At 61.4% G+C, this 26,395-nt stretch overlaps 1 protein-coding gene across 11 annotated transcripts in view; it reads right to left on the bottom strand.

Annotated features, from left to right (window-relative positions):
• The window catches only part of RIMBP2 (RIMS binding protein 2), a 205,985-nt gene that overhangs the window by 35,425 nt on the left and 144,165 nt on the right, over window positions 1–26,395 (bottom strand). For 7 of the 11 annotated variants that reach the window (XM_070065733.1, XM_070065731.1, XM_070065737.1 and 4 more), the window contains exons 5-9: window positions 25,807–25,827; window positions 12,393–12,579; window positions 10,637–10,806; window positions 9,712–9,788; window positions 2,948–3,057 (exon numbers count right to left, since the gene is read on the bottom strand). In XM_070065733.1, the coding sequence (XP_069921834.1) occupies window positions 2,948–3,057; window positions 9,712–9,788; window positions 10,637–10,806; window positions 12,393–12,579; window positions 25,807–25,827 (565 nt within the window). The remainder of the gene's footprint in view (window positions 1–2,947; window positions 3,058–9,711; window positions 9,789–10,636; window positions 10,807–12,392; window positions 12,580–25,806; window positions 25,828–26,395) is intronic. The other 4 variants (XM_070065736.1, XM_070065741.1, XM_070065735.1 and 1 more) reach the window with 3 other exon arrangements.

The raw sequence follows: 26,395 nt of genomic DNA, 5'->3' as shown, positions 1-26,395 counted from the left end.
CCCCATACCAAGGGGCACCCACGCAGAGGCTGGCAGAGGCCACGTGGGGACACTGGATCCTACTCCTCAGAGAGACTCGCATGTGACCCAGGGAGGGCCATCCAATTAGTCCTGGACTCCAACAGACTAAATAAGGACCTGGATTCTGCTCCTAACCCCTAGCCAGGGTGATGGCCCCTCTGCCCTAAGCACAGCCCTTACACACACACGTGTGCTGACACAGGGGAGATGCGTGTTGGTGATGATGGTGGTAGTGGTGGTGTTGAATGGTGACCGGAGAGTGATGATGGCAATAGTGATGTTGGTGTGAACGATGATGATGATGGTGTTGATGACAGTGATGGTAATGGAGATATGAGGGTGATGATGGCGACCATGACCGGTGATATGGGGGTGATGGTGACCGTGACTGGTGATGTGGGGTGGTGATGGGGACCATGACTGGTGATGTGGGGTGATGGCGACCGTGACTGGTGATGTGGGGTGATGATGGCGACCGTGACTGGTGATGTGGGGTGATGATGGCGACCGTGACTGGTGATGTGGGGTGATGGGGACCATGACCGGTGATATGGGGGTGATGGTGACCATGACTGGTGATGTGGGGTGATGGTGACCATGACTGGTGATGTGGGGTGATGGTGATGATGATGGTGATGTGGGGGTGATAGTGACCATGACTGGTGATGTGGGGTGATGGCGACCGTGACTGGTGATGTGGGGGTGATGGTGACCATGACTGGTGATGTGGGGGTGATGGCGACCATGACTGGTGATGTGGGGTGATGGGGACCATGACCGGTGATATGGGGGTGATGGTGACCATGACCGGTGATGTGGGGTGATGGGGACCATGACTGGTGATGTGGGGTGATGATGACCGTGACTGGTGATGTGGGGTGATGATGACCGTGACTGGTGATGTGGGGTGATGATGACCATGACTGGTGATGTGGGGTGATGGCGACCGTGACTGGTGATGTGGGGTGATGGTGACCATGACTGGTGATGTGGGGTGATGATGACCATGACTGGTGATGTGGGGGTGATGGTGACCATGACTGGTGATGTGGGGTGATGATGACCATGACTGGCGATGTGGGGGTGATGGGGACCATGACTGGTGATGTGGGGTGATGATGGCGACCGTGACTGGTGATGTGGGGTGATGGTGACCATGACTGGTGATGTGGGGGTGATGGCGACCATGACTGGTGATGTGGGGTGATGGTGACCATGACCGGTGATGTGGGGTGATGGGGACCATGACTGGTGATGTGGGGTGATGATGATGACCATGACTGGCGATGTGGGGGTGATGGGGACCATGACTGGTGATATGGGGGTGATGGGGACCATGACTGGTGATGTGGGGTGATGATGACCATGACTGGTGATGTGGGGTGATGGTGACCATGACTGGTGATGTGGGGGTGATGGTGACCATGACTGGTGATGTAGGGTGATGATGGTGATGGTGACTGGTGATGTAGGGTGATGGTGATGGTGATGGTGATGATGGTGATGGTAATGGAGATATGGGAGTAATGATGGTGATGTGGATGTGATGGTGCTAATGGTGATGTGGGGGTGGGGGTGGGGGTGATGGTGATGGTGATGGTGATGGTGATGGCTAGCATTAGTTGAGCACCGAGTCAGGTCCTAGTTCGGCTCTTCATCTCATTGCCTCATTTAGCCCGAGGTGGGCGCTGGTGGTTGTCTTCACTCTATCATACAGGAAACCACAGCTGGGAGGGGAAGTGAGCTTCCCACGGCCACACAGTAATGACCCAGCTTCAGATCCAGCCTCGCTGGCGTGGGACAGTGCAGGGTGTGAGATCTGCCACACTGACACCCAAATCAGTGGCAACGATCGGTCTGCTCGCCGGCCGCAGGGAGATTCCCGGGACAGCACATGCCGAGGGTGGCACTGTACTCCCCAGCTGCCCACCGGCCTCCACTCCCAGCGCGCGTACCAGCAGCCTGGCCTCCCCTGCACGAACACCAGAAGAGCACCCAGCCGCACGTCTCAGCACCCATAAATCACACAAGGTGACAAACAGGAAGCCTGGCAGTTTAACAAGGACGCCGCTCTGCTGAGGACAAACGGGGGAACCAAGCCCTAGCGCCGGCCCTCGCGGGTGAGAGGCTCAAGGAGCGGACGGCCGAAGCCCGCGGGCTGCGGACTCACAGAGCTGCCGGACACTCACCCCAGCCTGCGGCAGCGACAGAGGACCACACTGCTGACCCACACCCGTGAGAGGTGACGTGCAAGGCCCCGAGGTGGCCACAGGCCTCACAGCGGGCCACCCTCTCTTGTGTGAGGTTGCCTGGGGGGACCCTGGCCTTGCCAGAGGGGCCATGGACTGGGGGACCCTGAGGGTTCTGGGGCGGGCAGATGGGAGGAGGAGACACCCGTCTGGGAGCACAGTCGCCTGCGCATCCGAGGACTCGCTCACTGCAGGTAGCAGATACTCAGCGAGCAGCCGGATTCCGTCCACACCAGCCACACACAGAGCTTTGCTCCCTGCCATCCTTCCCAGCAACACAGCACCACAGCCGTCTACACCACCCTCGCACCAGTCAGCGTCACAAGTCATCTAGGGTGTACGCAAACACTACACCCTTGTCCACCAGGCACACAAGCAGCACACGGGGCGTCCAAGGGGGCCTGGACCCACCCCCTGTGGATAGCGGGGGACGGCTGTCGGGGTCGCTGGGCCCCACGGAGGGACAGAGCTGCGGAGAGCTCTCTGGGGGACGCTGTGGAACACCCACGTCGCCACAGGTCTGGAGGAGCCCCTGGCAGCTTCCCTGACAGGCCCAAAGGGGGGCCCTCACGTCCTTGAGAAGGGGAGAAGAGGAGGCCGAGGGCCGAGCCAGGGGCTGGCGGGTCTACAGGGGCCCGACGTGGCCGGGTGGAGGGGCCCGATGTGCTGACAGAGACCTTCGTAGAACCCGTCCTCGTCCATGTCCCCGTAGACGTAGAGGTACTTCCCGGCCGCGAGGGGCAGCTCGGCTTCCGGGTTCTCGTTGGGGCCATCGAAGGGGTTGTAACTGGAGGGAGAGACACAGGTCACGCGTTAGGGCCTGCGGGCAGGCGGGCAGCTCAGTCCTGCCCTGCGCCAGACGGCTCGGGCGCGCGGGCTGCAGCCGCCGCAGGCCTGCTCTCGGCTCGGAGCAGAGGTCCCGCGATCCTGGCACCACGCGTCTTTATGAGCCCGACGTCGCGTTCACACGTTCCTCCCCCAGAACTGCGTGTTTCCCAGTCAGGCAAGACAAAGAAAACTAAGTCGTCGTCTTTGAACATGGAAAAAGTAGCCAAGGTGGAGTCACACCGGCTACCCCACTGCCGTTTCCCCTGGGACAGCTCGCTCTCCCCCGGTGAGCCGTCCTCTCCGCCTCGACGCAGGACTCCAGGCCACCCAGCAGGCAGACGCCCTGGTTAACGGCTGCCGGGCTGGGCCTGCCGGCACCTCCGGCTTTGACTGGCGGTGAGAGCTGCCTGGGCTGCCCCACACACAGCTCGGCGCGCCCCGGAGTCCTGAGCAGCAGCCCTATCCCTGCGTGGTCAAAGGCACGCACGTATTCACAGTTTGGGGTACACGCTGCCTAAGCACCCTCACAAACAGACTCCCCATTCTCCCCTCCCCCCACAGGGTGGGCATGGCTGATCTCAAGCCCTCAACATATCAGGAATGGCACTTTCAAGTCCTGTCCAACTTGGAAAACCGAACACAGGAAACAAATTCAGAGGAACTTCAAATTTTCCAATTAAAGGGACAATTAATTTAGAATAACAGGGGCCGGCGCTGTGGCACAGTGGGTTAACACCCTGGCCTGAAGCGCCAGCATCCCATATGGGCACCAGTTCAAGACCCAGCTGCTCCACTTCCAATCCAGCTCTCTGCTGTGGCCTGGGGAAGCAGTGGAAGATGCCCAAGTCCACATGGGAGACCCAGAAGAAGCTCCTGGCTCCTGGCTTCAGAGCGGTGCAGCTCCGGCCATTGCGTACATTTGGGGAGTGAACCATCAGATGAAAGACCCCTCCCTCACTCTCTCCCTCTCTCTCTCTCTCCTCTCTCTCCTTTCTCTCTCCTCTGTGTAACTCTGACTTTCAAATAAATAAATAAATCTTTAAAAAATTTAGAATAACAGAAAAGGCCTCAATAAGAAAATAAAAACAGGGGCCGGCATTGTGCTCTGGCGGGTTAAGCTGCCACGTGAGGCCAGCATCTCACACAGGTGCTGGTCAAGTCTCAGCTGCTCCACTTCTTTATGTTTATAAAGACCTATTTATTTATTTGAAAGGCAGAATTACAGAGATCTCCCATCCACTAGTTCAATCCCCAAATAGCCATAAAGTTGGGAGCTGGCCCAGTTGGAAGCCAGGAGCCAGGAGCTTCTTCCAGGTCTCCCAAGTGGGTTCAGAGGCCCATGCACTTGGGCCATCTTCCACTGCTTTCCTAGACCATTAGCAGGGAGCTGGATTGGATGTCAAGCAACAGGGACTCAAACCAGTGTCCATACGGGACATTGGCGTTACAGGCAGCAGCTTTACCCGCTACTTCACAGCACTGGCCCCCAGCTGCTCAGCTTCTGATTCAGCTCCCCACTAATGACCTGGGAAAGCACTAGGAATGACCCAAGTCCTTGGGCCCCTGCACCCATGCGGGAGACCGAGAAGCGGCTCCTGGCTCCCGGCTTTGGCCCAGTCCAGCCCTGGCTGCTGTGGCCATCTGGGGAGTGAAGCAGCAGATGGAAGATCTCTCTGTGCGTGTCTCTTCCTCTCTGTAATGCTTTAAAATAACTAAGTCAATCTTGAAAAAAGAGAAGAAAAATAACACGACCTGCAGGTGACAGCGGATGCAGTGAAGTTATGCTGCTGTAATGCCACACCAGCCACCGCAGTATCTGACCCACCCGCACTCACATGTGATGGCCACTAAAATCCCAGTGGGGGAAACAGACACCCCCACCCCACAAAGCAAGATGGCTACCCAAAGTCACGGAGGCTGGGCAGTGGGGTGGGACCAGAGCCAAGGCCTCCTCGTCCCCACCCTGCGCAATTCCATCCACAGGTGAACCTTATCCAGCAGCATGGCCACGGCCACAGCCACGGCCAGCCAGGGGCAACCTGCATGAGGAGAATGAGCAGGGCCCAGAGGTCAAGGCCAGAGGCAGGGGGGAGGACTGTGTGTGCAAGGACACTGGGCCAGGAGCAGGCTCTGTGAAGCAGAAAGGAGGCCAGCGTGGCTGAGGGCGCGGGAGTGAGAGAAGCTGAGAGGGGAAGCTGGGGGACGGGTTGGTTTGGGCGCTGATATAACATGAAGGAGTCGTCAGCCAAGGAGTGGCCAGGTGAGACGCGGCGCACCCGTCCATCCATCAGCTGACGGGCAGGTGAGGCGCTGTCCATCCGTCCATCAGCTGACAACGGGCAGGTGAGACGTGGTCCATCCATCCATCCATCAGCTGATGGGCAGGTGAGATGTGGTCCATCCATCCATCCATCAGCTGATGGGCAGGTGAGATGTGGTCCATCCATCCATCCATCAGCTGATGGGAAGGTGAGATGTGGTCCGTCCATCCATCAGCTGACGACGGGCAGGTGAGATGCGGTCCATCCGTCCATCCATCAGCTGGTGATGGGCGAGTGAGATGTGGTCCGTCCGTCTATCCATCAGCTGACGATGGGCAGGTGAGACGTGGCCCATCCATCCAACCATCAGCTGACGGGCAGGTGAGATGTGGTCCATCTGTCCATCAGCTGGTGGTGGATACATGAGACGCAGCCTGTCCATCCATCCATCCATCAGCTGACGACTGGCGGAGTAGAGTTCTGTCCACACAGTGGAGTAGAGTTCTGTCCACACAGTGGAGATGTGTTCTGTCCACACAGTGGAGATGTGTTCTGTCCACACAGTGGAGATGAATTCTGTCCACACAGTGGAGTAGAGTTCTGTCCACACAGTGGAGATGAGTGAGTTCTGTCCACACAGTGGAGGAGAGTTCTGTCCACACAGTGGAGATGAGTTCTGTCCACACAGTGGAGGAGAGTTCTGTCCACACAGTGGAGGAGAGTTCTGTCCACACAGTGGAGGAGAGTTCTGTCCACACAGTGGAGCAGAGTTCTGTCCACACAGTGGAGGAGAGTTCTGTCCACACAGTGGAGATGAGTTCTGTCCACACAGTGGAGCAGAGTTCTGTCCACACAGTGGAGGAGAGTTCTGTCCACACAGTGGAGATGAGTTCTGTCCACACAGTGGAGCAGAGTTCTGTCCACACAGTGGAGGAGAGTTCTGTCCACACAGTGGAGATGAGTTCTGTCCACACAGTGGAGTAGAGTTCTGTCCACACAGTGGAGGAGAGTTCTGTCCACACAGTGGAGATGAGTTCTGTCCACACAGTGGAGGAGAGTTCTGTCCACACAGTGGAGGAGAGTTCTGTCCACACAGTGGAGTAGAGTTCTGTCCACACAGTGGAGCAGAGTTCTGTCCACACAGTGGAGGAGAGTTCTGTCCACACAGTGGAGCAGAGTTCTGTCCACACAGTGGAGGAGAGTTCTGTCCACACAGTGGAGATGAGTTCTGTCCACACAGTGGAGGAGAGTTCTGTCCACACAGTGGAGGAGAGTTCTGTCCACACAGTGGAGATGTGTTCTGTCACACAGTGGAGTAGAGTTCTGTCCACACAGTGGAGATGTGTTCTGTCCACACAGTGGAGTAGAGTTCTGTCCACACAGTGGAGATGAGTTCTGTCCACACAGTGGAGTAGAGTTCTGTCCACACAGTGGAGATGAGTTCTGTCCACACAGTGGAGTAGAGTTCTGTCCACACAGTGGAGTAGAGTTCTGTCCACACAGTGGAGGAGAGTTCTGTCCACACAGTGGAGATGTGTTCTGTCCACACAGTGGAGTAGAGTTCTGTCCACACAGTGGAGTAGAGTTCTGTCCACACAGTGGAGGAGAGTTCTGTCCACACAGTGGAGGAGAGTTCTGTCCACACAGTGGAGCAGAGTTCTGTCCACACAGTGGAGGAGAGTTCTGTCCACACAGTGGAGGAGAGTTCTGTCCACACAGTGGAGGAGAGTTCTGTCCACACAGTGGAGATGAGTTCTGTCCACACAGTGGAGGAGAGTTCTGTCCACACAGTGGAGGAGAGTTCTGTCCACACAGTGGAGGAGAGTTCTGTCCACACAGTGGAGATGTGTTCTGTCCACACAGTGGAGGAGAGTTCTGTCACACAGTGGAGATGAGTTCTGTCCACACAGTGGAGATGAGTTCTGTCCACACAGTGGAGTAGAGTTCTGTCCACACAGTGGAGATGAGTTCTGTCCACACAGTGGAGGAGAGTTCTGTCCACACAGTGGAGATGAGTTCTGTCCACACAGTGGAGATGTGTTCTGTCCACACAGTGGAGGAGAGTTCTGTCCACACAGTGGAGATGAGTTCTGTCCACACAGTGGAGGAGAGTTCTGTCCACACAGTGGAGGAGAGTTCTGTCCACACAGTGGAGCAGAGTTCTGTCCACACAGTGGAGGAGAGTTCTGTCCACACAGTGGAGCAGAGTTCTGTCCACACAGTGGAGGAGAGTTCTGTCCACACAGTGGAGATGAGTTCTGTCCACACAGTGGAGGAGAGTTCTGTCCACACAGTGGAGGAGAGTTCTGTCCACACAGTGGAGATGAGTTCTGTCCACACAGTGGAGGAGAGTTCTGTCCACACAGTGGAGGAGAGTTCTGTCCACACAGTGGAGATGAGTTCTGTCACACAGTGGAGGAGAGTTCTGTCCACACAGTGGAGATGTGTTCTGTCACACAGTGGAGTAGAGTTCTGTCCACACAGTGGAGATGTGTTCTGTCCACACAGTGGAGTAGAGTTCTGTCCACACAGTGGAGATGAGTTCTGTCCACACAGTGGAGTAGAGTTCTGTCCACACAGTGGAGATGAGTTCTGTCCACACAGTGGAGATGAGTTCTGTCCACACAGTGGAGTAGAGTTCTGTCCACACAGTGGAGGAGAGTTCTGTCCACACAGTGGAGATGTGTTCTGTCCACACAGTGGAGTAGAGTTCTGTCCACACAGTGGAGTAGAGTTCTGTCCACACAGTGGAGGAGAGTTCTGTCCACACAGTGGAGCAGAGTTCTGTCCACACAGTGGAGGAGAGTTCTGTCCACACAGTGGAGGAGAGTTCTGTCCACACAGTGGAGGAGAGTTCTGTCCACACAGTGGAGATGAGTTCTGTCCACACAGTGGAGGAGAGTTCTGTCCACACAGTGGAGGAGAGTTCTGTCCACACAGTGGAGGAGAGTTCTGTCCACACAGTGGAGATGTGTTCTGTCCACACAGTGGAGGAGAGTTCTGTCACACAGTGGAGATGAGTTCTGTCCACACAGTGGAGGAGAGTTCTGTCCACACAGTGGAGGAGAGTTCTGTCACACAGTGGAGATGAGTTCTGTCCACACAGTGGAGGAGAGTTCTGTCCACACAGTGGAGGAGAGTTCGGCACTGACGTGAGCTCCCACGAGGATGGATCTCGATAACCTTGAGCTCAAAGGAAGCCACTTGCACACAAGACCGGGGCTGGACGGCCCCGCTTTCAGGAAATGCACACCAAAGGGACCTCTGCAGAGGAGTGGCAGGGTCTAGGTGGGGAGCGAGCTGATGCTGGTGACGGTGGAAGGGAACAGGGCTCAGGGCGAGGTGACGGACGGTGGGGACGGCAGCACGTGCGTGGACGTGAGGAAAAGCACGGGGCTGTGCCCGGGGCTGGGGCTGTGTCTGTTCTGAGGCTCTGCTCTCAGCAGGCGGCGGAGCCGGGGTGGGGGGGCTGGTGAGTGAGGGGTGGTGAGGGCGTGGGGGGTGGCAGGTGAGGGGGTGAGGGTGTAGTGGGGGGTGACAGGGCCAAGGGGTGGTGAGGGCATGTGGGGGGTATTGGCAAGTGAGGGGGTGGTGAGGGCATGGGGGGGTGGCAGGGCCGAGGGGTGGTGAGGGTGTGGGGGGGGCTGGCGAGTGAGGGGGTGGTGAAGGCATGGGGGAGCGGCAGGTGAGGGGGCGGTAAGGGTGTGGGGGGTGGCATGGCCGAGGGGGGCAGCTCACCCTTGCCCTCTCCCATCTCCAGCCCACGGCACCTGCACAGAGAACCGAAGTGCCGTGTGCGGCCATGTGGGCTCCCATCCTCCTCAGTGAGTGCCAATGCCAAGGTCCCCATGTGGGACATTGGCTTAGCGGCCACAGTCGCAGCAAGGGACAGGGCTGAGCCTGAGGGCATGGTGGGGGGCCCTGGGCCACATCCCCCTCCTTGGATTCCCAGTTGCCACCACTGTGGGTGACCTGTGTCCCCCCCAACCCAACATGTGCTGCCTGCGAGTGGGGCCTATTTGGGAACAGGGTCATTGTGGAAGGCCCGGGTCACACAGCAGGAGGGCCAGCCCAACCCAGTGGACACAGACACACACGGGGGAGGCGCCCAGCGAGGATGGAGCTGTGAGAGGCCCATGAGAGCCCCTCCCTGGGGTCTGCAGCCACTTGACCTCAGACCTGGGAGGAGCAGGCCACCTTCATCTGAAGGGACCCAGTGTGGCCCTGGGGGAACCCGCCACCCCCGCTGTCCACCCAGCACCTGCTCCCCTTCAGAGCCGGGAGAAAGGGCTTCTCGGCGCGAGGCCTGGCCCTGGGCCACCTGCTCACTCCGTGGCGTCCCACGCTCTCACCTGTAGCGGGCCACACACAGGTGGACTTTCCCCGAGTATCTCTGCTTCGAGGTGCTGGAGTTCCTGTCATTGTCCATCTGTGGACGACACGAGCACGCCCGGTCACAGGCGCCCAGGCTGCACACCCGCCACGCTTGGAGGAGCCCGGGGCCTGGACCTGCCCCCTGCAGCAGCCTCAGTGCGACGCCTCAGGGACACGGAAGGGGACTTGGTGAAGAACGCGGGCTCTGAGCACCCCTGTACACGGGCGGTGCACGTGTGCTCTGGTGGGATGCGGGCAGGACACACGGACCGGGCAGGCCCTGCCCATGTCCTTGGCCCTCGAGGGGCTCAGGCCCAGGAGGACCCCACCCTCCTGCAAATGGGGTGCTCAGTGCTTCAGCAAGACCGTGAGGGGCCCCATTCCTCCCTTCCCGCCTCTCAGGGCTTGGGGGAGGGCACTCTGCCCGTGGGGTTCCCTGCAGCCACGCTAGGAGGCTATGCCTCCTCCCCTCCTGGAAGCCAGCACGCTCTCTTCAGACACAAACCAGGCCACGGTCCCCTCCCGTGGCTCCCTCTGACTTTCCACAGAAGACCAAGTGCTGTCCTGTGGCCTCAGCTCCTGCCCCCCACCCCGCCCCGGGACCTCCCACCAGACAGGCTTCTTCTGGCTCCTCCCCTCAGCCCTCCCCCCAGGGTCCTTCCTGAACCCCTGTCACCTCACTTTGGGCCACATGGCCTCGCTGTGTCACCTGCACCAGACTCCCCGCTACCTGGCATCTTAATGCCGACTCAGCAATGGTGGGGTCTCCAGGTTCCGGCACAGGTGGATGAAACCAGGGAAGAACTGAGGCGGCGGGCGGGCAGGGAGGGGAGGAAGGGGCAGGTCCGCGGGGTCCACCCCAGAGCAGAGCATGTGGGCAGCTCCGCCAGGAAGGGCACTCACCGCGGATTCAAACCTGCATCTCGGGCCCCCAGACGGTGATGGAAAGGTGGGCTTGACAGACAGCGGAGGGGGCTTGTCACCGGGGAGCGGGAGGGGCCGGGCGTATCCACCAATCACAGAGCAGCCTCGGGCAGTGCTCTCCTGACCTGAAGCAGGTGGAGAGAGAGAGACTAAAACAACAAATGTGGGTGTGTCACTCGCTCCCCGGGCTGGCAGCAGGGCTGAGCTCCGCTCAGGGGTCCTACTCCCACTGCTCCCCTCCCAGGGGACCTTCCCCCTCCCGCTGTGACAGCCGCTTGGTGGCGATGGGGTGGTGCTGAGGGGCTGTGAGACCACCTCCAGGAAGAGAAGCCGTGAGGTAGGGGACAGGGATGGCACCAGGGACAGGGCCGGCCCTGCCCCCACCATGCAGCTGGACACAGCCTTTTCTGCCCACAACGACTTGAGGTTGGTTTTGCTGTCTGGGCCAGGTTTACAGCTAAAAAATGCCTTTGACGGAGATGGGCAAAGAAGAAAGGAGCTCCCTGCCCACCCCGTGCCCCGGATCGAGGCCGCTGGCCCCGTGCCAGCTGTATGAGCGCAGAACCGAGCGCTGTGGCCCAAGCTGGCCTGAACCGTCACAGCAGAGGCGTGCAGGCGAGGCAGGGGCCAGGCGTGTGCCAGAGAAACGCAGTTTTCCTTCCCAGAGCTCCTGGCCACCCTGGGCACCACAGAGACCCCTGCCGCTCGGTCCAGGCTCCCTCCATAGCCCTCCCATTACGGTCGCCTCCCTGAAGGCTGTGGCTGGCCTACGAGGACCCAAGACGCGCGGGCAGCTCCAGGAATGCACAGCCGCTGCCCGCCCTGACCACTCCCCTGGGCGCCTTGCACAGCATTCCACACCCACACCCACCCACCCGTTTCTCGGCCCCTCCCACTGCCAGGCGCTCCACCAGGGCCCGGCTGGGTGTGTCACGTGCTCAGTGAGCCCTGCGCTCCTGCCCTCTGTCTGGGAGGCTGCTGCAGTGACCACTCACTGCACGTGGCAGAACCGGGAGTCGGGAGGGGGAGAGGGGACCCCTGGGAGAGCATCCCACACTCGACCAGAGCCCGCCTCACCTGGAGGACAAAAGGCACCAAAAGGAAGCCGTCCACCCACCGCAACAGCACCTGGGGACCTGGAAACTGCCCTCCGTGGAATTCCACGGCCCTGACACTCATCTCCCCTAAATTTGAAATAACGAGGTCTTAGACAGGTAGGCCGACCTGGGCCTCAGCCCACTGAACGGTGCTTCCTGTTAACATGGCACCTGCAACGAGGCTTAATTCCACGAGGCCTGTGATGGAGACAAGCCCCCTGCACGTGCACAGCCAAGTCAGACCACCCTGCCCTACTCTGCCCCCCACTCAGACGTGGTGGGAAAAGGTCAAACCCACCGTGGCTCACTGGGCCTTCGTGGGGCAGAGGCTCCAGGCCCTCCCCGTTCCCGGGCTGTTGGGGTAGAAAGTGAGGGAGCAAACTGAAGCCACAAACAAGCCTCGCTGGGGAGCCGGAGAGCAGGCCAACAACTCCTTACACAGTGGACGCCGGTGTGGACACCACAGCCAGACTCCTGGGTTCAAACTCCAGTTCAACCATTTACTAGCTGCGTGACGCACACGTGTGCCTCAGTTTCTCTCATCCGTAACACGGGCCGAAGAACAGCACGCAGCACGTGGCATCTGCTGGTCATCGCTGAGCCCCCGGGGGTCGGCGGGGCGGAGGTCAGGCACTCACCTCTGCCAGTGGGCGGGGCCAGTCCATTCAGGAACTGCGGGAGAGGCTTGTCCAGGGAGGCCGCAGCAGCGCTGCCCAGCAGGTGGATGTGCCCTGCGTGCTGGCGGAACTTCTCCAGGTCTCGCGACAGCAGGTCGAACTGCTCACTCTGCGTCCGGCATTTCTGCTCCAGCTCGCGGACCTTGGACTGCACGGCAGAGGCGGGCACGGGTCAGCAGGTGGCCTTTGCCAGGGGCATATGTGTACCCGTGCACACGTGTTGTATGTGTGTACACGTGCACACGTGTTGTGTGTGGATGTCTCAAAGTGCACAGAGGGTTCACGGGAAGGGACTTAGCAGGTGTTTGGTGCAAAAATTTTTTTGAAATCTGCATACAAGGGTTTTCAACAGGTTTGTGGAAAATACGTGTAACAAAAAGCCTATCTCGGATTTTAAAACATCTCTGCACCAAAATCAATTCTTTCAGTTCCATTTTCCACAGGAGTTTTGAAGTGCCCTGGTATGTGACCGTGTGCGACAGGGCGGTGTGTGCGTGTGCGTGGGGCGCACACAGGGGCTGCCCCTGCCTCTCCCTGAGGGCAGTGTCGGATGAGCCAGTCCCAGGCTGCCTGGCCGGCGCCGAGGGAGGGAGCCCAGGCACCAGGAGATCCTGCACACGCCCAGCTGCCGGCCAAGTGCGACTGCTCTGGCCCCACTCTGGCTGCCAGCCTGGCCGGGGCTCTGTGAATCCAGACTCTGCGGCTGCAGGCGGCCAGGCTCAGGACAGCTCAGGTGCCAGCCTGCTGGAGCGTTTGCTGTCGTGGGGGCGCCCTCCCAGACCCAGGGTGGCAGAACTCCAGAGAACAGTTTCCCAGCAATTCAGGGAGGCTGCTATCTGCTGGCTGGTCGGCAACGTGACAGCCTGTGCCGACATCACGGAGACACCCCAGAGCCCAGGGAAGAGCAAGTCTCCCTTGGAGACCCTCGGAGGAAAGGGTGACCCAGCAAGCTCTCTCCAGGGGCAGCATGGGCGGGGCCAAGCCTGACTCGGCTGCAGCAGCCAAGGGGTCCTCCCCTCCCCACCACCGAGGCCACACACACACACACACACACACACACACAGCAGGGCAGCTCCAACTCTCACCTGTCTTCCTCACGCTCACCGCCACCTGAGAGCCCACCTGTCTCCACGGCTACACTGTAAGCTCCAAGCCTCACCTTTCTCACTCACTGGTGAATTCTCAGCACATGCCATAGAATCAGGCACACAGTAGGTGCTCAGTAAACGCTTGCTGACTCAGGGAGGACAGAGGAGCCCCAGAGGGCAGGTCCCCCATGCCCCTGTAGCAGGGACTGATCCGTCTCACCTGCCTGTCTGCCTGCTCTGTCTTCACCTGAGCCCCCCATCTCACACCTGCCTGTACCTGAGCCCCCACGTCTCACCTGCCTGTACCTGAGCCCCCCATCTCACACCTGCCTGTACCTGAGCCCCAACATCTCACCTGCCTGTACTGGGGCCTGTCCTCTCTGCACCTGAGCCCCCACGTCTCACCTGCCTGTACTGGGGCCTGTCCTCTCTGTACCTGAGCCCCCACGTCTCACCTGTCCTCTCTGTACCTGAGCCCCCCACGTCTCACCTGCCTGTACTGGGGCCTGTCCTCTCTGTACCTGAGCCCCCACGTCTCACCTGCCTGTACTGGGGCCTGTCCTCTCTGCACCTGAGCCCCCCACGTCTCACCTGCCTGTACTGGGGCCTGTCCTCTCTGTACCTGAGCCCCCACGTCTCACCTGCCTGTACTGGGGCCTGTCCTCTCTGCACCTGAGCCCCCCACCTCTCACCTGCCTGTACTGGGGCCTGTCCTCTCTGTACCTGAGCCCCCACCTCTCACCTGCCTGTACTGGGGCCTGTCCTCTCTGTACCTGAGCCCCCACCTCTCACCTGCCTGTACTGGGGCCTGTCCTCTCTGTACCTGAGCCCCCCACGCCTCACCTGCCTGTACTGGGGCCTGTCCTCTCTGTACCTGAGCCCCCCACCTCTCACCTGTCCTCTCTGTACCTGAGCCCCCACCTCTCACCTGCCTGTACTGGGGCCTGTCCTCTCTGTTCCTGAGCCCCCCACGTCTCACCTGCCTGTACTGGGGCCTGTCCTCTCTGCACCTGAGCCCCCCACGTCTCTCACCTGCCTGTACTGGGGCCTGTCCTCTCTGCACCTGAGCCCCCCACGTCTCACCTGCCTGTACTGGGGCCTGTCCTCTCTGTACCTGAGCCCCCCACCTCTCACCTGTCCTCTCTGTACCTGAGCCCCCCACGTCTCACCTGCCTGCACCGGACCCTGCCCTGTCTGCACCTGCACCTGCACCTGCCTCTCCAGGAGTCTGGGAAACCCCTCTGAGGGAATCACCAGCTTTGGGTGTTCCCGGCTGCCCCACTAAGTGTCAGCCACACGAGGGCAGGCCCTTGTGCGCGTCCTGCGTTGGAACAGGTGCCGGCAGGGCTGGTGCCCGAGATGCCTGCTTCAACACAGGAGCAAAGCAGGGACCGCCGCGCTGCGCTGCGCTCGGGCCAGGCCGACTGGGGGCTCCACCACGGACACCCCCTCCCCGTTCCCTCTCCTCCCCTCCGGGCACCGTGCGCCTCAGCTCCCTGGTCCAGAAGGAAGTGCTGTTTATGTCTCAGCACAGATTTCTAAAAATAAACTCAGCGCTTATGCTTGTAATTAATTGCTTCAGCTCATCAAAGAAAACCGGCACAGTTTTTCTTTTAAAAAGCTGAATGAGCTTGGCCAACAAAGCCGTCTCCAGCAAGGAAGGTGCCAATGCTGGGGGCTGCAGGCACAGGCGGGCTGAGACCCACAGGCGCAGGGACAGCTCTGACTCAACAGCAGGGTCCCTGAGGCCAAGTGTGCTACCCAGGCCCACTCGGGGCGCGGGGGCCCACTCGGGGCGCGGGGGCCCACTCAGAGCGCGGGGGCCCACTCAGGGCGCGGGGGCCTCAGCCAGGGCACGGGGGCCCACTCGGGGCGCGGGGGCCCTCAGCTAGGGTGCGGGGGCCCTCAGCCAGGGCGCGGGGGCCCTCAGCCAGGGTGCGGGGGCCTCAGCCAGGGTGCGGGGGCCTCAGCCAGGGCGCGGGGGCCCACTCGGGGCGTGGGGCCCTCAGCCAGGGTGCGGGGGCCTCAGCCAGGGTGCGGGGGCCTCAGCCAGGGCGCGGGGGCCCACTCGGGGCGTGGGGCCCTCAGCCAGGGTGCGGGGGCCTCAGCCAGGGCGCGGGGGCCCTCAGCCAGGGCGCGGGGGCCCACTCGGGGCGCGGGGGCCTCAGCCAGGGTGCGGGGGCCCACTCGGGGCGCGGGGGCCTCAGCCAGGGCGCGGGGGCCCACTCGGGGCGCGGGGGCCCTCAGCTAGGGTGCGGGGGCCCTCAGCCAGGGCGCGGGGGCCTCAGCCAGGGTGCGGGGGCCTCAGCCAGGGTGCGGGGGCCCACTCGGGGCGTGGGGCCCTCAGCCAGGGCGCGGGGGCCCACTCAGGGCGCGGGGGCCTCAGCCAGGGCGCGGGGGCCCTCAGCCAGGGCGCGGCTGCCAAATGCCACCTAGGACCAGGAGGGACACTGGCCAAGCCCTGACACCCCTGGGCTCTCCAAAACGAGCTGCAGGTGCCCCGGCGGCAGGTGAGAGCCGGGGTGGGGCAGGGGAGGAGCAGGGAGCCGCACTGTAATGGTCTGCTCCCATTTTACTGTTCGCGGCAAACCACAACCGGCACATCAGGCTCTGACGTCACATGCAAACAACAGGACCTCACCAAAGGGTGAGCACCTTGCTCCTTCATACTCAGGCAATGCTCCTGAAGTGGTGGAGGGAAGCCCAGTGGGTGCGGGCTGGGGAAGCCGGGGCAGTTAAGGGTACCATGAGGGCGTCTCTCAGGGTGAGAGAATCGTCTACACTTGAGTATGGTGGAGGTGTGTGAGCCTACACATGCAATCAAATCCATAGGTCTGTACACACAGGCAAATAAGTGGGGGTAAAAATAGGTAAAACTCAAGTCAGCCCACAGCATAGCTGTTAGTATCATGCTAGCATCAGGTTTCAAGTTTCTTAAGCCTTTTAAGATCTCTGTCTATCCATCCATCCATCCGAGAGGCAGAGTGAAAGCAAGAGAGATCACCTATCCGCTGGTTCACTCCCCAAGGGGCCGAAACAGCAACGGCTGGGCCAGGCTGAAGCCAGAGCCTGCAACTACATCCAGGTCTCCCGCATGGGTGGCAGGAGCTTAAGCACTTGGGCCAGCGTCTGATGCCTTCCCAAGCGCATTAATGGGGAGCCAGACTGGACGCTGAGCAGCTGGGCTTCAAACGCACACTCCAATACGGGATGCTGGGGTTAAACCTGCTGTGCCGTGCGCTAGGCCCAGCTTCCTGGCCTTGAAGTTTAAGGAATAGAGAGCTCTCATCCACTGGATACCTCCCCAAATGCTCACAACAGACAAGCCTGGGCCAGCCTGAAGCTGCAAGCTGGAGACTCAACCCAGGTCTCCCGTGTGGGTGACAGGGATCCAACTGATACAGCCATCACCGCTGCCCCCAGGGGTCTGACTGGCAGGAAGCTGGATGTGGGGGTGGAGCCAGGACTTGAACCTGGGCAACCTGACGAGGGACACGCGTGTCCCCACCAGCATCTTCCGAACCTCTGCGGACTGCCTGCTCCAGCGTCCGGCTTCTGAAGGTCCCCTGGGGTCCTGGAAGACACTGTGGTTGGGCGAAGCTTGGGAAGGGTCCACAGGAACTCTGTGCTGCTTTTGTAAATTTTGGGAGTCTAAAATTATTTCAAATTGACAGTCGCATTTCAGATCTGGAGCGATTTCAAAATAAGAAGTTTCAGTCATGCACAGATGCTTCACAACCTGAAATGACTAGACAGCTGGTGTGCACAAACGGTGCGGCTAGCACACGAGTGTGGCGTGGGGGTGCCACGGCAGGGAAGGGCCGCTGAGGTCCTGCCACCTCCATGGGGGTTTGGCACCTGGTGAGCATCTCGGGCAGAAGTCTTCAGGTGGGGGCTGTCTGACCTGATATGCTGGACAGAAGGCGGCATCTGACCTGCGCCTGGCCCTGGGGGGTGGGCAGACCAGGGATGGGCTTGATGGCCAGGCACGAGCCACCATCCACCTGCTCTCCCGGTACCTGTAGCTAAAGGGCCAGGATCTGAGTGCAGTGTGGCCTCCCCACGAGGCCCATAAAGGAAGCCCTCGCCAGCCAGTCTGTCCCAGCACTTAGCGTACAGTACGCTGGTGGACACCATTAGTGTGAGGCCGGAAGGATGCTGGGGAGGGCCACCAGGCTGGATGGAGCTGGCCCCTGTTTAAGGGACAGGCTGCGGCACAGGAGGGCAAGGGGGGGACCCTCCTGCATGGCACGGAGGGCCCCTGGCCAGGGAAGCATCTGACGCCAGAAGGAGGGTCCCCAGTGAGAGAGGGAGCCAGGGCTGGCCTCCAGGACACAGTACTAAGCTCAGCCCTCCAAAGGCCACGCGTCCCAGGCCCCCACGGGCTGTGAGCGTTTGTACCGATTAAACCCAGGCTTCAACCCTTGAGGCTGCACCATCCCACAGGGCTCCAGGCCACAGAGGTCATCAGCACAGGGCCCAGGCTCGGAGTTTCCAGGGCTGGGACTTGCAGGGTGAAGGACAGGGCAGGCTTGGGTGGGCCCAGGGGGCAGGGGAGCCTGGGGGCTGCAGGCCTGCCACCGGCTCCTGAGCTGGGCGACCGTGGCGAGTTCCCGTCTCCTTGGGTGACGACGACACGGTGTCTGACTCCATGTGGTAGGATGGATGGGAGGGCCGAGCAGTTATCACAAGCCAAGGACGTGGGAAAGCAGCCCCAGGCAGGAATGTGGGCGGCCCTCGCGCCTGGCCGCAGCAGCCAAGCAGACCCTGGCCGCTGTAGCAGTGGTGACCACAAGAGTCTGGAATTTGTCCCAGGGTGTTACTACCGGTGACACTGGTGTTATCTCCATTGTCTGTATACAAGCTGAAGTAACAGTACTAGTCACAGCAGCAGCATTAGCCTTACTATCATTGCCATCTGTGGCAGTAACGCCAGTATTGTTGGTCCTATCAGTTGTAGCAGAAGTGGTAGTAGTAGTACTATCCGTGGCAGCAGCAGTGCTGGTGTTGTCACCGTCACCTGGCAGCAGCAGTGCTGGTGTTGTCACCGTCACCTGGCAATGGTGCTGGTGTTGTCACCATCACCTGGCAGCAGCAGTGCTGGTGTTGTCACCGTCACCTGGCAGCAGCAGTGCTGGTGTTGTCACCATCACCGTGGCAGCAGCAGTACTGGTGTTGTCACCATCACCTGGCAGCAGCAGTGCTGGTGTTGTCACCGTCACCTGGCAGCAGCAGTGCTGGTGTTGTCAACATCACCGTGGCAGCAGCAGTGCTGGTGTTGTCACCGTCACCTGGCAGCAGCAGTGCTGGTGTTGTCAACATCACCGTGGCAGCAGTGCTGGTGTTGTCACCGTCACCTGGCAGCAGCAGTGCTGGTGTTGTCACCATCACTTGGCAGCAGTGCTGGTGTTGTCACCGTCACCTGGCAGCAGCAGTGCTGGTGTTGTCACCGTCACCTGGCAGCAGTGCTGGTGTTGTCACCATCACCTGGCAGCAGCAGTGCTGGTGTTGTCACCATCACTTGGCAGCAGTGCTGGTGTTGTCACCATCACCTGGCAGCAGCAGTGCTGGTGTTGTCACCATCACTTGGCAGCAGTGCTGGTGTTGTCACCATCACCTGGCAGCAGCAGTGCTGGTGATGTCACCGTCACCGTGGCAGCGGTGCTGGTGTTGTCAACGTCACCATGGCAGCAGTGCTGGTGTTGTCACCGTCACCTGGCAGCAGCAGTGCTGGTGTTGTCACCGTCACCGTGGCAGCAATGCTGGTGTTGTCACCGTCACCTGGCAGCAGCAGTGCTGGTGTTGTCACCGTCACCTGGCAGCAGTGCTGGTGTTGTCACTGTCACCTGGCAGCAGCAGGTCCCCTTTGCTGTGGTTATTGTATGGCGGCAGCAGCGGTGGTGGCGGTGGCAGTAGCAGTCTCTGTCTCCCCAGCGGACACCACGGGGCCAACCACAGGTGCCCAGCGAGAGGCAGGACGTTGGGCAGCGAATGCCGTCCCTGTTGTGGCCGTGGCGTTCGGAGCAGGGGCTGCGAGGGGCAGTGTGCTGACAGCGGCCCTTCCCCCGCTGCCTCCCAGGTGCGGGGCCCTCCCTGCCCTCCGAGGGGCTCGCTGGCCGCAGGCACCGTGTGCCAGGGCTTGAGACCACGTCCCCCCTTTGGAGCCTGCTGGGCCCCGCAGTCGCCGGCCTCTCTTTCCTCTTCCTCCCACTTCGTCACAGGTGGTTCTTTGCACAGGGTCTCTGGGCAGGGGCTGTCAGGGAGCCCTGTGACTGACTGGGCAGGGTCCTGGGCAGGCAGACTGGAGAGCTGCCCGCAAATCCTGGGTGCACACGGGGGTCGGCAGAGGGGAGCAGCAGGAAGAGCACGCACAAAGTGACTGCTGCCGGCCATCCCGCCTGCCTCAGCCACAGCCCGCCCGCCTCACGACCCTCGCAGTCTCTGCAGAGAAGCGGCGACCTGTAGTTCAGCCCAGCCTCTCCGGCACAGCCTGTGTCAAAGGTTCCCGAGTGTGCGGTCTGAGCGGGCACCCAGGCACGGTGATCTCGCCCTGCAGGAAGATGCGGCCCCTCCCTGCGTCGGCGAGCTGGGAAGGCAGGTGTCTGTCCACGTGGGCGCAGGCGTGGCACCTGCGCGAGTCAGCCTCGTAGTGCGTTCTAGGTCTGGCCACGCCGCTCCCATCTGAGGTTTCCCAGGGAAAGAATCTCAGAGCTGCGTCTGACCACGCCTGGCCCACGTGCCCTTCCTGCTCGGACCCCTGCCGCAGGGCTCGGAAGAAACGGCATCGAGGCAGCATGACACGACTCCGAGTGCCCCGCCAGCAGCAGCTTACGGAGGCTGGGGCCCTGCCACGGCCGGGACGCGCGTGGGCAGCTGGGCGGCAGTGGTGGGAGCCACCCTCAGAAGGCAGGGAATTCTGTGAAACACTGTAATAAAGCCAGGGTCTGACCCGCTCTCTACCTCCCACCTGATGGTGCGACCTGTCACCCTCACCACACCCACCTTGATGCCCTCTGCCACAGGGCCAACCGACCTTGGCCTCGGCACCTTGCAGACCCTGAGCTGAGCGGCTCCTCTCAGCTCCAGCACGTGGCTGAAGAGGCGAGAGCCGGGCGGACCCAGCCCATGAAGCTGAAGGCAGAGACAGGGCAGAGTCCCCGACGCTTGCGAGCTGTTCTGCTCTGGGTGCTCCTGGGGGCTTTCCCAGGGGGTCGAGCCCCTGGTCCTCGCTGAGGCTGGCTGGCGAGGGCTGGCCTTGCTGCTGCCGAGCCCAGGCAGCTGGGGCTGGAGCCAAGGCTGCCCCCAAGTCACAGCAGGAGGGACGGCTCCCAGAGATGCTGAAAGGAGAGAGCAGCCCACCGGCCTGCACGCGGTGCTGTGCATCTCAGCATCTGGTCATCTGCTCCAGGCTGGCAGGGAGAAGGTGGGCACCCGGCCTGGCCCCCCTACCCTGAGGTGGCCACCTGCAGGCCCAAGGGAGTGGGGTCGCTGCTCATGAGCCACTGCATCCTGACCACAGTGGCATCCAATGGCGCAGTCACCAGACACGTAGCTGGGGCCATGGGCAGAGACATGCGTGCAAGGTGGATGTGGGTTCTCACAGAGGAAAACGCCTCAGAGACAGGACCACCGGTGGACCACTCCTCCATGTGGCCATTTTCCTTGGACTTCCTGGCTTCAGAGCCCAAGCCACAGGCACAAGCAGGGGACGCTCCGGTTCCGTGCTCTACGTGACGTCCCCACGCTGGACACTTGCTGCCAGGAGCCCCGCACACTGGTGCTGACCCTCAGACCCCATGGTACGTTGGCCTGAGCTTGACCAGTGAGGAAGGCAAGGCAGGAGGGTGAAAGGCCACGCACTCACAGGCGACAGGACAGACCCCAGCCCTGGACTGCAGTCCCTGGCCCCTCTGCCCACCCCGCAGGTTCCCTGGCCCAGGTCCTGGAGCCTGCCCACCTGGGGCTGCAGGAGTCAGTCACCCCATCTCTGCAGGCTGTCTGCTCATCCATGGCTTCCACAACCAGGCGGCAAATTTCAAGTCAGACTCTGCCAGGCACGGGGGCGTCTCCTCAGCCACAGCCAAGACCTCTCTCTCTCTCTCTCTGGCCAAGGAGCAGCCTGGGATCTGCCAGGGCACGGCAGTGCTCCAGCTCCCAAGTGCCCAGCTGCCCCTGTGCCCAGGTGCACTGTGTGACCAGGGCACGAGGACGTGGGAACTCGGGCTTCTCACACTTCCCTGCCTGGGCTGGTGACCTCACCTCTCAGTGACCTCGCCTCTTAGCGGCTTACACTCTTAATTAGTAACATAACCTCTCCGTTAGCAACGTAACTTCTTGGTGACGTCACCTCTTGGTTCATGACGTCACCTTTTGGTGAGGTGACTCCCAGCCCCAGATACGCTGCATTTCAGAGCACGCGGCCGTGGGTGCCAGGGAAAGGGGGCACCGGAGCAGGAAAGACTGTGCCGCGGCGCCGAGACGGCGGAAACTCCCACTCACGGCACCGCCGCACAATGACCTCCTCTCCCAGGAAAGCACTCATGGAGGGGCCCCGCTGCGGCCATCCTGGGGACCCACAGAGACGCGGCCTCACACACACGGCACAGGCAGGGTGCCCAGCACACGTGTCGTCGGAGCACGCTCATCGTGGGAAGGGAGCCCTGTGTGCAGACGCCGTGTCTCCTTCCTCCCGACAGCACCACGAGCACAGCTGCCCGGCGGAGCTGCTCCCAGCCTCGTCTGTCCTCAGGACCCGACCCTGGCCTCTCACAGCCGCGTCCTCGGGACCAGGTTCCATGTCTCTGAGCCCAGTGTACTCAGCGTGAACAGGAGGCGGACTCGGGGCCGAGCCCGACCACACTCATCACGTGCCTGCCATGGAGACTCCAGGACCCGCCCGGCCGTGCACCACTGCTGCAGCTGCCGGCACCCCAGAGGCCGCGGTGGCTGAGCCACGCTGGCAGCCTCACAGTGAGAGCGCCTGCCCACGGGAGACAAGGGGAAGCCTAGGGCGGGTCCCTTCCCTTCCTCCCGGAGACAGCATGGGCAGGTAGTCGGTCCGAGCGCGCCTCACTTCTCCCTGGTCTGGCCTGAAGACAGGGCTGTGCGCTCCATCTCAGGCAACCCTGGGCATCAGCTCTCTTGCTTCCCCGTCTTGACGGAGCTCCCTGTCTGTGACAGACGCTGTCGGTGCCCGGGGGCCCCCACTCCAGGCTCTCGATCACCCCCTGCTCCACTTGAGTTATTCCTGATGCCCCCCTCTGCTCAGTCCCAAAACGAGCCCAGGTGGTCCCATGGGTGCTGCTCATGTGTCCTGGCCAGCAACAAAGACGTGTCCCTTTTTGCCACCCCCAACACCCCAGCCGCACATTCAACCTGAAAACAAGGCTGAGGACCATCCGTGGGGATGGCGATATGGCCAGGCGGGTTAAGCCACTGCACAGCCAGCATCCCACGTGGGCACTGGTTAGAGTCCCGGCTGCTCCACTTCCGAGCCAGCTCCCTGCTAATGCACCTGGGAAAGCAGCGGATGAGGGACTCCAGTTCCCATGTGGGAGACTGGACGGAGTTTCTGGCTCCCGATTTCAGCCTGGCCCAGCCACAGCTGTTGTAGTCATTTGGAGGAGTGAACCAGTGGATAGAAGATCTCTCTCTCTCTCTCTCTCTCTCTCTCTCTCTGCCTCTCCCTCTAACTGCCCTTCAAATAAATGAAATCTTTTTAAAACTATGTGATCTCAAAAAATAAAGAAAGAAACATCTGTGGAACTGAATTCGTGAGCATGGGTGCTTTCGGCCAGCCTCACTCAGTAGTGCTGGACTGTGCTAAGACGCACTGTTCTCCATGGTAGGAAACACAGTCCCCGGCTGGTGCCGCGGCTCACTAGGCTAATCCTCCACCTGCGGCGCCAGTACTCTGGGTTCTAGTCCCGGTTGGGGCGCCGGATTCTGGCCCGGTTGCCCCTCTTCCAGGCCAGCTCTCTGCTGTGGCCAGGGAGTGCAGTGGAGGATGGCCCAGGTGCTTGGGCCCTGCACCCCATGGGAGACCAGGAGGAAGCGCCTGGCTCCTGCCTTCGGATTGGCGCAGCGCGCCGGCCATAGCAGCCATTTGGGGGGTAAACCAATGGAAGGAAGACCTTTCTCTCTGTCTCTCTCACTGTCTAACTCTGCCTGTCAAAAACAAACAAACAAACAAAAATACAAAAGAAAACACAGTCCTCAAGGAGCCACTTAAGATGCACCGCCTTCCCCAGGGGCATGGAAACCACACCGCATGGCCACATGCCCTGACTGCCGGGAGTAAGGGGAGTAAGCAGGGGTCGGGAGTGGAGGTCAGGTCACCACCACACCGCATGGCCACATGCCCTGACTGCCGGGAGTGGGGGGAGTGGGCAGGGGTGGGGTGGAGGTTCAGGTCACCTCCACACCGCATGGCCACATGCCCTGACTGCCGGGAGTGGGGGGAGTGGGCAGGGGTGGGGGTGGAGGTCACATCACCACCACACCGCATGGCCACATGCCCTGACTGCCAGGAGTGAGGGGAGTGGGCAGGGGTGAGGTGGAGGTCAGGTCACCTCCACACCGCATGGCCACATGCCCTGACTGCCGGGAGTGAGGGGAGTGGGCAGGGGTGGGGGTGGAGGTCAGGTCACCACCACACCGCGTGGCCACATGCCCTGACTGCCGGGAGTGTGGGGAGTGGGCAGGGGTGGGGGTGGAGGTCAGGTCACAACCACACCGCATGGCACATGCCCTGACTGCCGGGAGTGAGGGGAGTGGGCAGGGGTGGGGGTGGAGGTTCAGGTCACCACCACACCCATGGCCACATGCCCTGACTGCCGGGAGTGTGGGGAGTGGGCAGGGGTGGGGGTGGAGGTCAGGTCACCACCACACCCCATGGCCACATGCCCTGACTGCCGGGAGTGTGGGGAGTGGGCAGGGGTGGGGGTGGAGGTTCAGGTCACCACCACACCCATGGCCACATGCCCTGACTGCCGGGAGTGTGGGGAGTGGGCAGGGGTGGGGGTGGAGGTCAGGTCACAACCACACCCATGGCCACATGCCCTGACTGCCGGGAGTGAGGGGAGTGGGCAGGGGTGGGGGTGGAGGTTCAGGTCACCACCACACCCATGGCCACATGCCCTGACTGCCGGGAGTGAGGGGAGTGGGCAGGGGTGGGGGTGGAGGTTCAGGTCACCACCACACCGCATGGCACATGCCCTGACTGCCGGGAGTGAGGGGAGTGGGCAGGGGTGGGGGTGGAGGTTCAGGTCACCACCACACCGCGTGGCCACATGCCCTGACTGCCGGGAGTGAGGGGAGTGGGCAGGGGTGGGGGTGGAGGTTCAGGTCACCACCACACCCCATGGCCACATGCCCTGACTGCCGGGAGTGTGGGGAGTGGGCAGGGGTGGGGGTGGAGGTCAGGTCACCACCACACCCCATGGCCACATGCCCTGACTGCCGGGAGTGTGGGGAGTGGGCAGGGGTGGGGGTGGAGGTCAGGTCACCACCACACCACATGGCCACATGCCCTGACTGCCGGGAGTGAGGGGAGTGGGTAGGGGTGGGGAGTGGAGGTGCAGGTCACCAGAGCCTCCCCAGGAAACGGCTCCTTCCAATATTTTCTGCCTCCTGAGGTCTTGCCTGGCGGATTTGCAAACCTCGCGGCACAAGCTCTGCGTAAGAAGCTGAAACATGGTTTCTGGGTCCTCCCCAGGTTTCCAGGGGCCCTGGGAGTCCTCATTTCTGACAAGCTCCCTGCTCCGGGGCCCCCCTTTGAGAACCGTGTGATTAAAGCCGTCATCAAACTCTGGTCCACAGACACGCAGCCCCTCCTCTGCCCCTAGAGAAAGGCGTGGCCCAGGGCTACCCTGCCCAGGAGGGAGCTTGCTGTGGGTGAGGAGAACAGAACAGAAAGACGGAAGCTTAGGCACAAGGCAGGGCATGAATTCCGATGACCATGACCCAACTCTGGGCTGGCCCCAGGGGGGCATCAGTCCCAGCCATGTCTCCTCCCACGGTCATCTGAATTCCGACCGTGCTCCCGGCAGGAAGTCCCAGGCACGCAGATGACAGGGAGCCGTGTGCACCAGGCCTGCTCAGCAATCCACACAGCGGCACTCCGCCTGCAAGGCCAGCTCCCCAGCCCCCGGGCCGCAGAGCCCCGCGCCCCCGCCACCCTGCCACCCGTCAGGAGGAAGAGGCGGCCCGAGCAGACCAGGGGGGCACGGCTGCCCAGAGGCACGCGGAGGGCAGCAGTAAGCACACGGGAGGGAGCTCCGGAATACCTGCATGCGGTCCAGGGCGCTCTGGGCGGAAGCCAAGCAAGACAGGAGCACAGAGACGCTGTCAAAGAAAGTCCGTCCTCGGCACTCCCCCGCCGCCCCACCACTGTGCCATCCAACGCACCCGCGGCTCGGCTCCTGCCACATTCCAAAGCACGCACCACGGCCAGACCGTCGCAGACGGTCCCGTGCACACACGTGATCAACACACGTGACAGACGGACTCCGGGTAATGGGATAAAGGTGCCCTCTTTCCTGCCTCCTTCAGGCGCAACAGGAAACCCGGGCAGGGGCAGAATCTGAGCAGGGGCCCAGTCTCCTCTCTCCCGGGCTATGTGTCCTGCTCGCCTCCCGTTGCACACTCCCCTCTGGACGGGCAGAAGCAACGCCGCCATGGGAAAATCATGTAGACACGCTTCAGGGTGAGGAGGAAGACGTGACAGACACCTTAAGAGACGCATTCTGCGTGCTCTAAGCGGGCCTCACTCCCCCTGGGGACGAAGGACAAGGCCATCCTGAAGAGGGCCCCTTGTCTCACACCTGGAGGCCCCAGGCCGTGCACTCTCACTCAGCCGCCCCTAGGAGCCACCGA

Source organism: Oryctolagus cuniculus, chromosome 21 (assembly GCF_964237555.1).
Source record: "Oryctolagus cuniculus chromosome 21, mOryCun1.1, whole genome shotgun sequence".
Taxonomy (NCBI): Eukaryota; Metazoa; Chordata; class Mammalia; order Lagomorpha; family Leporidae; genus Oryctolagus; species Oryctolagus cuniculus.
Note: the sequence above shows the minus strand (reverse complement) of the source record. Positions and strands in the feature narration are given on the sequence as shown.